General features: G+C 44.2%; 1 protein-coding gene across 4 annotated transcripts in view; it reads left to right on the top strand.

Annotated features, from left to right (window-relative positions):
• Positions 1-12750, top strand: part of DLGAP4 (DLG associated protein 4) — a 177484-nt gene that overhangs the window by 61382 nt on the left and 103352 nt on the right. For all 4 annotated transcript variants that reach the window (XM_058178594.1, XM_058178596.1, XM_058178595.1 and 1 more), the window contains one exon: positions 10474-10588. In XM_058178594.1, the coding sequence (XP_058034577.1) occupies positions 10474-10588 (115 nt within the window). The remainder of the gene's footprint in view (positions 1-10473; positions 10589-12750) is intronic.

Below are 12750 nucleotides of genomic sequence, written 5' to 3'. Positions count from 1 at the left end.
GTGTGTGGTGGGGGGGAACTTGCACTCCCTCCTTTGTTGCCCACTAAACTTTTAGGAGCCTAGCACACATTTCCTTGCCATTCAACTGATCAGCCTACAATTGTTAGCAGAAAGAGATAGTTGATTTTTCACTGCTTCAGCTCCATCCTTCCAAATTACTCAAATATCCTGCTTTATCAGTGCAAATGAGATGATATTCAGAGTATATAGCAATGGCAAGAGGGACACATATCCCTTCTTACAGATAGACATTTGGAAGTTTGAGTTAAACCTGGTTGAGTTGCCTTTCACTGATGAAAAATTAGAATGCGAGAGGCCTTTATTCAGAATTTTGATGAAGTTACCAAAGAAGCACCAGTCAGAACAGGTAAAAATGAATTGTGAAACCACCAACAGAAAGGAGCAGATGATCACTCCATGAACAATATTTAGTGCATGAAGGGAACTGGATTCAGCCTCTTTATGGCTGTCATTTCCCAATATGATTGTAGTCATCCTGATTTATTTATTTATTTATTCATTCATTTGTTTGTTAGATTTGGAGACTGCCTATAACTCCCAAAGGACTCTCAGTGGCTTACAATACACTGGGGGGGGGGGGGACAAACAAAAAATATGCATCCAGAAAAGTAAAACAGCCAAACATTCCAAAATCAACAAAAACTAATAATATTTTTAATAACTTCCTGAAGAACTGTAGAGTCAAAATCATTTGAGTTTCTGGGGGAAGTTGTTGCAGAGGGCAGGTGCCACAACAGAGGACATTCTAATTCCTGATATGTGACATTGTTTGAATGAAAGGATCTGCAGCATATACATTCAGATTAATCTTCCTAGGTGGGCATAAACCAGGGGTGGACTGCTGGGGGTTCACAAGGGTTCAGGAGAACCTCTAAGTTTCTGTGCAGTTTGGAGAACCCCCAAATCCCACTCCTGGATGGCCCCGCCCCACTCACCCTGCCCCACCCCCCTCAGGAGTCCCTATGTAGCCCATTTGGGATGCAGGTAACTGCCGGGTGCATGCGAAGGCTCAGGGAAGGCAAAAAACGGGCCTCCCAGAAGTTTGGGGAGGCTGGAAATGGGCCTGTTTCCGGCCTCCAGAGGGCTTCCGGAGTCTGTGGAGGCCATTTTTATCCTCCTGGAGGCTCAAGGAAAGCCTCCGGAGCCCAGGGAGGGCAAACATGCCCTCCCCACCGTGGTGCAGGAGGCTGACTAAGCCACAGCCACCATGGCCACGCCCACCCAGCAACCGGGCAGAGAACCCCTTGTTAAAATTTTTGAAGCCCACCCCTGGCATAAACAACCAAGCCTTGTATACAGTATGTAAGGTTTTATAGGTAATAATGAATTGCGCCAAGAAGCCAACTGGTAACCAATGGCAGCTCAGGAAGCAGGGATGGGTATAATTTAGTGTGTATGTTTATATGTATCCACATACGTATGTATGTAAAACAGAGATGAAGTTAAGGAGTGAGACAATATTTTTTATCCCAACTTTCCCAGCACACAATACATAGAATGGTTGCAAAGTATTCAAAGTTGAGGTAGAACAACAGAACAATGATTTAAAAATAAGAAAGTAAAAATCCTATACCTAGCTTTCATCTTTGATCATTGTTCTGCTCTTGTACTCTGTAGGGGAAAAGGATTTTGTTTCAAAACACAGCTTGTATAAATCAAATACAATCGACTGGGCTCTAGGAGAGTTGTTGATGGCTGCAGTGCATAGTCAATAAAGTAACTTACCTGTCTTGATTGTTGCAGAAAAAATGAAGTATTGTACTTATACATAATTTAGTGCCATCTGCTGGCCATACAGGGGAGACATTTGGTTCAATATTTAAACTGATCGCTTTAAAGGGCGTCTTAAAAGGCTATGATTGAGAGATTTGATTCAAGGCCAATTCAATAACATCACCAAACTGAGTTTCTGAAAGCCAAACTGAGTTGTCAAATCGATGTGACAATTCATAAAAATCAAATTATCATTCAGAGCCATACATGCACAGTGGCACAGCCATGTGACCTTACACTCTACTGTATGTATGGAGTTTCATCTTTAATAGGCAATCTTTGCAAGCACATATACTTAAGAGCCCCAGCTTGTAAAAAAAAAAAGTAGATAATTCTTCACACACACATTTTGCTACTGAGCAGCCAGACACCAATTTTAGACTCCTATACAACAAAAGAAACAATGCAGGTTTTTTTCACCTGAATATGGAGCTTCTCGGGGAAAATTACCTAAGGAAGCAACTTAGAACTAAGGAGAAATTTCCTGACAGTCAGAACAATTAATCAGTGGAACAACTAGCCTGCAGAAGTTGTGAATGCTCCAACACTGGAAACGTTTAAGAAGATGTTGGATAACCATTTGTCTGAAGTGGTGTAGGGGTTCCTGCCTAAGCAGAGGGTTGGACTAGAAGACCTCCAAGGTCTCTTCCAACTCTCTTATTATTATTATTACTTTTGAATAAACCTGATTTAGATCCCATTGATTTAGCTTAATATATGTTTAGAAAGCCAGTTTTGTGTAGTGGTTAAAAATCAGGCTAGAAACCAGGAATCCTTAAGTTCTAGTCCTACCTTAAGTACAAAGCCAGCTGGATTATCTTGGGCCAGTCATTTTCAGGAAGTGCCTAGGGAAGTGGCAATGGCAAGTTACTTCTGAAAAACTTTGCCAAGGAAACTGCAGTGAGTTTTCAGACAATCTCCAAGAACCACACAAAAATGAATAGAAATGGGGGGAAAGTAGTGTTTCAAATAATTACAGTTTTTAAGCATAATTATTAGATGTTTTTACAACAGATTTAACATGTAAAAGCTTAGTAGTAATGAGCCACGGTGGCACAGTGGTTAGAGTGCAGTACTGCAGGCAAGTTCTGCTGACTGCCGGCTGCCTGCAAGTTGGCAGTTCAAATCTCACCAGGCTCAAGGTTGATTCAGCTTTCCATCTTTCCGAGGTGGGTAAAATGAGGACCCAGATTGTTGGGAGCAATATTTTTTCGCCCTTCTCCGAAGACTCAGGGCGGCTTACATTGTGTAAGGCAATAGTCTCATTCTATTTGTATATTTATATACAAAGTCAACTTATTGCCCCCCCAACAATCTGGGCCCTCATTTTACCTACCTTATAAAGGATGGAAGGCTGGGTCAACCTTGGGCCTGGTGGGACTCGAGCCTGCAGTAATTGCAGGCAGCTGTGTTTAATAACAGGCTATCTTACAGCCTGAGCCACACCGCGGCCCCTGACTTTGTAAAAAAAAAATGCTTAGAAAGGGCTATAAAGCACTGTAAATGTGATATATAAGTCTAAGTGCTAAGTGCTATTGTTAGTTGCATTTACAAAATATGTTAAGCAAGTTTTTGCTCAGTGACTTAATTTGATTTATAACCACATTCGTTATGGTTAGTTTTTTGGTTGAAAGGTTTGTATGTACCCAGATAATTTTACAGGTCACAACAGGTAGGAGCTATTAGCCAACCTTGAAGATCTTGAAAAAAGTTTTTCAGGTACTGATTAGTACTTGAACCTAGTCGGAAGACTCTCCTGAGCTTTGCTTAGACCATGAATTATTGTATGTGTCCATTTTCATGACCAGGGTCAATCAAGCAGTGATGAACTTTTGGGCTGAATGGCTGTGTTCTGGTTTACTATTCTGGTATACTACAAAGCAGTTCACTCTGATTCTAAAGATACTAGCCATATCTGTAGGCAAAACATCAGAAAACTGGACTGCAGTCATTCAAATATTCATCACTATCAAACTATGAATACAAGAGGGTGATGCAAATCACTTCTGGAGGAGAAAACAATATGGTAGGTCCATAATATCACCAGGAACAATGCTTGATGCAAACTTCAAGTAAAAGATATTGTTTGAACATAGCCCTGAAGAACCAAGTGTCATTGAATGCATCAGGACTTAATTTTAAAATTATTCTTTGCCCTTTCTGTTTGCGTTTGAGAATCCCAAGCTCGGCCTATCACAGTGATGGCTAGCCTTTTTCTCTTTGTGTGCCAAAAGCAAGCGCGCATGCCAGCACCCATAATACAATGTGCGTGCCCTGCATATGCACACACAACCTCTCCATTCCCTCTCCACATGCACACATGACCCCCCCATGCTCCCCCCACCCCCCACCCCCAGCGTACATGCAACTAGCTCTCTGCCCGGTAGCTGGGTGGACGTGACCATGGTGGGTGTGGCCTACGCAGCCTCTTGCACCATGGTGGAGGGGTGTTTTTGCCACTCAGGCTCCAGAGACTTTCTCCCGCATGTGCCCCGCCCCCTGCGCATCCCAAAAATCTGCTTGCCGGTGGGAGGCGCTTGCGTGCATGCGCAGTGGAACTAAGCTGGCTGATGGCTTGTATGCCCACAGAGAAGCTGTGCTACACATGTCGTAGGTTCGCCATCACAGGCCTATCATAAACTATGCTCAGTCATTTTTTTTATCTGAGTCGCTCACTAGATGACTTGAAATAGATCAAAATATTTCTTCCACTTCTAATTGTTTTATAATATGTGAATATCCTAGGTCTATTGTTCTTAGTTCCAACAAAAGCATAATAGGTATACAGGCAGGCAGGCAGGCAGGCAGAAAAGCAGATAGACTTGTCAGATTTTTGTATCTAAGTGAATATCCAACCTCTTTTAGATAGCTATGCTCAAATATATATTTTTTAAAAACACATTCTGTACGACGATACATATAGGTAGGTATGACGATTCATACATATACGTATGCTCAAGTATAGCAAAAGGAGTAGCTAAAACCTTTTAAAATCTCAGTGATTATTTTAATTAAGAATCACACATAACATACTCAGGAAAATATTTCATATGAGTGGCAGCTTCTAGAACCTGACTCGTTATTAATCATGCATTGAGTAGCTGCACTCTGGGCTTCCTGTTTCTCATTGTCATTCATGATCACCACAACCAGGAAAAAGTGATTCAAATGCAGAGGTTCCGGATTGTAACTACACAGTAATTATATATTTGGATAATAACTTCCAGCTAACTAACTTATTTTTCCTTGAAAAATGGATGGGGAAAGCAGTGCCTGGTGTTATGTTTGGGTATTGACGAGGCAGGAGACCAGGTTAGTGACAACAGCTCTTTAATATAGTGTGACCCAGCAAAACTCTGGAGAAAAACCTCTCCTTATATACACTTCAGCCTGAGGCTGCATCCAATCAGAGACGAGATATTTCCCGCCTAAAACTCCCGCCAAAACTTACAGTAATACATTACACTCCTTCCCTCCCAGAAGGCACTTTGCCCATATTTGCATACTACTTCTCTACGTAGTCCTGCAGGTACGTGGGGCGTCTCCTGACTCTCCCGGACCTGCGCAGTTCACTTTCTGGAGTTGAGTCGAGCGTGCCGGAGGGACTTTTCGTTCCTCTGAGCTCCTCCTCCCGGCCATCCGGCCCTGGATTATTCGCCGGCTCGGGCCTGCTGTCCTCTAGAGGGACCGGAGGGTGTCGCTGGACCTCGCCTGACTCAGATAAGTCTCTGTTTGGTTCTTTGCTTACGATTTCTGTTTGTTCTCGGCCCCAGTCAGCTGTGGGGTTAATTAAATCAAAGTCAGGGCTAGTCTCGCCTAATTCCGTCTTATCGCTCACTCTATTTCTTAATTGATCTATGTGGCGTCGCCAGATTCGCCATCGCCTAGCTCCACTAGATAGGATTTAGGCCCGCTTTGGTCTATGATTCTCCCTCCTCCAGCTAGGGCCGGCGCTGTAATTCCGAGCCCATACTGTGTCTCCTATGGCTATTTCTCTGAGTTTCTCCGGTTTAGTTCTGAACCCGCCTTGTATGTAGCTTGGGTGCAGCCGGTCTAGTGGGCATCTTAGCTTCCGCCCCATTAGCAGCTCGGCTGGGCTGCGCCAGTGGCTACACAGGGGTCCTATGTTGACAGTTAGGAATGCGCCGATTTGTGACTGCCAATCCCGGGCTACTTCGTGACAGCGCTTCTTTCGCACTCCGAACAAATCGCTCAGCAAGGCCGCTCGACGCAGGGTGGAACGGCGCTGAGAGGGCATGTCGGATGCCCTCTTCGCCAGGTACCCTTCAAATAGCTGCGGTGAACTGTGGATCGTTATCGGACACGATGGTGTCCGTAGCCCATGTGTGGCGAAAAGGTGTTTTAGGGCTGCAGTGACAGCTCCGCGGTTGTGGATTTCATTAGAATGATCTCCAGCCATTTGGAGAATGCATCTACCACAATTAGAAATGTTTGGCCGTGGAATGGGCCGGCAAAGTCAATATGTATGCGGGACCAAGGGCCCTGGGGTTTCTCCCACTCGAACACTGGGGCCGTGGGAGGTAAGGGTCTGGATTCCTGACAGACTTGGCATCGGCCTACCTTGTCACTGATTTCCCTGTCCATTTGGGGCCACCAGACATAGCTCCTCGCTAACCCCTTCATCCTCACAATTCCTGGGTGACCCTCATGCAGGAGTTCCAGGACTTTTTTCCTTAGTTTTTCGGGGACCACTACCCTATCCCCCCAGAGCAGGCACCCCCCTTGTACAGACAATTCCCCTTTTTTCTTTACAAACTCTTTAAAACGCTCGCCCGGCGCAGCGGGCCATCCCCTTTGAACCCATCCAATCACAGTTCTTAATACAACGTCCCGGTATGAGGCCCGAGCCACTTCCTGAGATGTGGCTGGGCCAGAGTCCAAAGAGTCAATTAGTAGAACGGGTGCGCCCGGGGTGGGGTCCTCGATTTTCCCTGGCAATGGGCATCTGCTCAGTGCGTCTGCATGCCCCAACTCCTTTCCAGGCCGATGTTGTAGTTTGTAGGAGTAGGCGGCCAGAAAAATAGTCCATCTGGTCAGTCTAGGTGAGAGTGCTACTGGCGTTGGGCGGTCGCCAGCCAGTAACCCCAATAGCGGTCTGTGATCAGTGACAATTTCAAAGACTCGCCCAAAACGTATTCGTGAAATTTCTTCACGCCTGACACTATTGCGAGAGCCTCCCTATCTAGTTGGCTGTAATTTCTTTCAGCCGGGGACATCGTTCGTGAATAGAACGCTATAGGGGCTTCAGTGCCGTTTGGGAGTCTGTGGCTAAGTACAGCTCCTACTCCATAGGGGATGCATCACAGACCAATACTAACGGCAGCCTGCTACTGTACTGACTAACAGGCTTTCGCTTGATAGCAAGTTTTGACTGCCTCAAATGCTCTGTTTTCTGTCTTTCCCCAAGACCAAACAGTGTTTTTCCTAACAACTTGTGCAACGGTTCAGCAACGGTTGCTTTGTTTCTTAAAATACAGCATAAAAGTTTACCAGACCCAGGAAAGCCTGAGTTCTGTCTTGTTTTTGGGTGCTGGGGCTCTCTTTATCGCTTGACCTTACTCTCGTGGGTGAATTCCATTCTTATCTATCCTATATCCCAAAAATTCCACTGACTCGACCCCCACCTGGCATTTTTTGCTTTAACTTTCAGGCCGGCTGACCGAAAATGGCCAAAACTTTCCTCAGCCGCTCCCCAGTTCTTCCAAATCTTCCCGATACCAACACATCATCGAAATAGGCACGACTCCTGGTAGCCCCTGTAGGAGTCGCTCCATCAGATTTTGAATAGCCCAGGGCCACACTCACCCCAAACTGTAACCGGTGCATTTAAAGGCACCTCGGTGCGTTACAATGGTCTGGGCTTCAGCTGTGCTAGCATCTACGGGTAGCTGCTGGTACGCTTGTGCCAAGTCTAATTTGGCGAAAACTTGTCCGTGCCCTAGTGAGTGCAATAAGTGTTGCACTACTGGAACTGGGTAGGCGCTCTTGCAATGCTTTGTTCAAGGTAGCCTTGTAATCAGCGCAAATTCTTATGGACCCGCCTGGTTTTATAGGGTGACGATTGGCGCCTCCCATTTGGCATGGTCAACTGGCACTAGTATCCCTGGCTGACTAATTTATCTAACTCTTTGTCAATCTTAGGTTTGAGTGCAAAAGGAACCTCCTTGCCTTTAACCTAATGGGAGCTATTTGGGGTCTAAATTGAAGGAGATAGGGGTCCCTTGTACTTGCCTAAACGGTCCTCGAATACGTCTGCAATTCCTCCATTAGGTGTTTTGCAGGTTGCATCCGTCCGTGGACGCCAGTCACCCCATTCCCAACGCCTGAACCAGTCTAGCCCCAGCAAGCTTGGCAAGGTTCCCTTCGACTAACGTGATGGGCAGGGTCTTTTCGTATGTCCCGTACTTGACCTCGACGGTCGTTGTCCCTCGAACAGGGATGCGGTTGCCCTGGTAATCCTGCACCCGGAGCCGTTGTTTCTGTAGCTTGCGCTTTGCGATGTGTGGCAAGGCTTTCACAAAAGTGTCCCAGGACATGATTGTGATAGCTGATCCTGTGTCTACTTCCAGTCGGCACGGTACGCCTTCAATTGTCGGGTTTGTGAAGATCTTTTCTTCGATGCGGGTAGCTGCGTGGTCTATGGTAACAGTCATTCGGTTTGACTTCGCGCTCTTTCTTTCCTGGCCAATCGCGGGTCGCCTCGCCGATCTCGCGCTCTGATTGGCTGGTTTGAAATTTCGGCGGGAATGTGGGGTTTGCATCTCTGGCTCAGAGCCGCTCTGATTGGACGATTTGAATTTTCGCGGAAGGTTGGGGTGCTCGGCAGACTTGAGCCAGGTGCCCTTCCTTTCACACCGCCGCAAATGGCGCCCTGAACTTACATCTTTGGCGCTGATGTCGCCCGCAACTTCCGCATTCCTCCGGGTCTTCCTTGTCGATTTTCCGTGTAGTGGACTTCTTCCTCCTCTTCGCTGGTTGACTCACGATAGGTTTCTTCGTGGTGGACTGTGCTCGGCTTTGCGCCCGCCATCGGCGTGAGTCGCTTTGTAAGGTGTCTGCTGCATGGTTGGACATCTCATGGGCTCTGGCTTCGTCCAGGCGTTTGCCAATGTCAGGTTGCTCTTGGCTAGCAACCGTCTCCTCAAACGGATGTCTCTGACCCCCGTATAAGTTGTTCCAGCAGCTCTTCGTCCAGATCGCGGTACTGCAATGCTTGGAGGCTTGTCTCAGGGCTGCCATGTAGTCGCTGATAGACTCGCCTTCTTGTTGCCTGCGCCCCAAACTCGTACCGTCGAACGATTTGGACGGGCTGGTGCGTAGTGATTCTTCAGGAGGGTCTGAAGGGTCTGCCACGACACGGAGTGTAGCGGTGTTGGCTCCGCTAGGGCTTCTGACGGCGATGACTGCGGACCCACAGTGGCTTATGAAGTAAGCCCGTTTACGGTTGTCGGAGACTCCCTGTAGCTCGTTGGCCTCCAGGAAACTCTCGAAACGGGTCATGTATATTCCCCATGTCTCCTGGGCAGGGTCAAACGGAGTGGGTGGCGTGTAGCCGGTCATCGCTGCATTCGCCGTCACCTTGCTGGGTTTGAGTCTCGTAGTGAGTTCAGCTCTGTTCTGGTGCTCTGCCTCAAAATCCCACCTTCGTCGCCAATGTTATGTTTGGGTATTGACGAGGCAGGAGACCAGGTTAGTGACAACAGCTCTTTAATATAGTGTGACCCAGCAAAACTCTGGAGAAAAACCTCTCCTTATATACACTTCAGCCTGAGGCTGCATCCAATCAGAGACGAGATATTTCCCGCCTAAAACTCCCTCCAAAACTTACAGTAATACATTACACCTGGGATTAATCAAACAATGGTAGCTACAATACAAGGGAGAAAATGAATTGATTATGTCATCTTCACACAGGTTAAAAAATTGCCTATTATGCAGGAGCCCTAAAGGAGATTCGATTCTGTTCAATTCTGATGTTGAATCTAGAACTTTCTTCATACAAACCATGAAGGCCATTTCCAAAATGCTTTTTTTTTTTTGCAGTTCAGGAAGATTGATTTTAAACAGAGTTTGCTAGAGTCTTGGAGACATACTTATCCAAATGTGTTTGAGGAAGCAAATGCTTCCTTGCAGCTTCATTCTTCGACTTTGACGAATGCAAAATGTTCAGAAATGTACAGCCTATACGTAGAACATGACTGCCACTCAGTGGCCACTGGATGCTTTGTTCTGGCTTAGTTGGTTCCATTTTTTTACTAATTAAGTCTTCCCATGTCACAAAAGTGGCCAAAGCAAAGCCTGAGATCAACACAGCTTTCTTTATAACTTGCATATTATTTCAATAATTGAAGTATGCTTTTTGAAAGATAGCTGAGTTCCAGTTCATATTTTGATGAGAAAATGTTTAATTAGAAAAGTTTGTACTCCTATGGAAACTAAATGAATTTCTCCCGTTGATAATAGATAATGGGACAGAAGTAAGGAGGAGCAGAAGGAGAAAGAAATGAACACACTCATGAGAGAGAAGCACATTGGTTGCATCTTATCCAAGAACTCCCAAAACCTGGTGCTATGAGCAATGGCCTCTGACAATAGCATAACTAGGATTGTTGATGATACCATTCTTCTAATCTCAAATTCTTTATCCTCATTCCACAGAAGCCTGGATCGCCTTGACTCTGTTGAGATCCTTTTACCACCAAAATTTCCAAGCTGGGAGGAAGAATACAATCAAATCTCAGAAAACCTGGACGAGTCCAGTTGCATCAATCAGGTGAGGGTCAACATACAACACCTATCCACAAAGCACAACAAAAGCCATTTTCAAAGGAAGAAGTGAGAAAAGAGAGCAGCTTTTTTTTCCAAAGCCAAAAAAGGGCTGCTTTACAATAGACATTTCCAGCTTTGATGGTCTCTAGATACTTGTTCAGCTCTAGATATATGTTCATGTTGGATAGAGAATTGTGGGAAGTGAATTCTACACATCTGGAGAATTCTAAGTTGTGAAAGGCTACTCTACAAAAGTGCAGATGGAAACCTAAAGACGGTTTTGCATTTCCAGATGTGAAATTGAATACTTTTATTTCCTATCACATTTTTATTTGAATCTCTTTCTCTTCACACCTTAATACTATTCAAATAGCTGCAAGAGATTACTACCACAGGGTATATAGATGAGAATGCAGCTAACAATAAAGATATTTGAAGTGCATTTATGAAATTTTATCTTTATAGTAAGATATTTTCACTACACTTAATCAGCTCATCCATTTCTTGCATGGCATATCTACCTATACACATGTATAACCATGTTATACATACGCCAAATTGCTGGATTCTTCTTAGAAGTTCATAGAAGCACCTGTTGACAGAAAGATGTTGGGCTACATAGAACTTTCAAGTCTAATCCATCAAGCTCTTAATATGTTCTTAAAATACTTCTCTGTAACATATTAATTACTCCACATAACACTGTCTAAAATTTCCTAATAAACATTTAAGATTACAATAATTGCATTAATTGTAGTGATCAAGTGTTGCATGTAATAAAATAGGAAATATGTTTGTAGCAAAGAACTGTCACATAAAGAAATCTAATTCAGAGTTCTGTCTAGATTGCCCTTTTTCAGTTATTCCTTTTCATTCTAAATTGTTTTCTAATCACTGAGAATGTTCCATCTCTCTTGGATTAGGTCTTCTTGTCCCCTCACTTTTTCAGACATTTTTCTCCCTAAAGCTTATTCCATTTTTGGAAATCTTGAGCTTCTCCTGAACTTATTTGATACCAAAGGAAGTTTGTACAGATAGTCCTTGACTTAGATCATCCATTTAATGAACATTCAAATTTATGACAGTGCTGAAAAAAGTGAATTATGACCAATCCTCTCTCACTTATGACTGTCACAGTCAAGTGATCAAAATGTGGGTGCTTGGCAACTGGCACATATTTATGACATTTGCTGCATCCCAGGGTCCCATGATTGCCATTTACAAACTTCCCAAGAGGCTTCTGACAAACAAAGGATGAAGCCAAATTCACATAACAATTGTACCAACTGTAGCAAAACAGATTGTAAAATCAGGTGTGATTTACATAATGACATTACTTAACCCAACTATGATTCTATGTTGAAGACTATTTATTTGACAAAAAGTTTTTTGCTGCCTAAACAAGCACATGAGGATAATGAGGTCTTTATTTCAAAATATTTACAAGATAAAAAAACTCCTGCCAGATCAGAACAATATTCCATATAATCCAGCATGTGGCCTCGGATTAGAGATTATTCTTCAAGAAGGCTAATAAATTGAATTGACAGATTCTATTGTTGATTATTGGCCAAACAGCCAATATTTCAATGGAGCTTCAATTTAGCTAATGGCTATTAATGATTTAGGTTCATAAATTTGTTTCTATCCATTTTACAGCCATCAAACCAATAGCAGTCAGACAGCAAAGTCCCCTGGAATTAAGATAAATTGCTTTTCCCAATAAGGTACCATCCAGGAGACTTCTGATGAAATTGTGGCTCATAAATGCCAGAAAGAATATAAGGGTATTAACAGATGAATAGAGTTGGAAGGGACCTTGTAGGTCATCTAGTTCAACCCCCCTCCCCTGCCCAAGCAGGAGACTCTACACCATTTCTGACAAATGGCAGTCCAGTCTCTTCTTGAAAACTTCCAGTGATGAAGTTCCCACAACTTCTGAAGGCAAGCCATTTCACTAGTTGACTGCTCTCACTATCAGAAAATTGCTCCTTATTTCCAGGTTGAATCTCTCTTTGGTCAGTTTCCATCCATTATTCCTTGTCTGGCCTTCAGGTGCTTTAAATAGTTTGACCTTCTTCCTCTCTGTGGCAGCCTCTCAAATATTGGAACACTGCTATCCTGTCTCCCCTGGTCCTTCTCTTCATTAGACTAGCCATGCCCAGT

The sequence above is a fragment of the Ahaetulla prasina genome, chromosome 3 (genome assembly GCF_028640845.1).
Source record: "Ahaetulla prasina isolate Xishuangbanna chromosome 3, ASM2864084v1, whole genome shotgun sequence".
NCBI classification, from domain to species: domain Eukaryota; kingdom Metazoa; phylum Chordata; class Lepidosauria; order Squamata; family Colubridae; genus Ahaetulla; species Ahaetulla prasina.
This window is presented reverse-complemented; position numbering and strand designations above follow the sequence as displayed.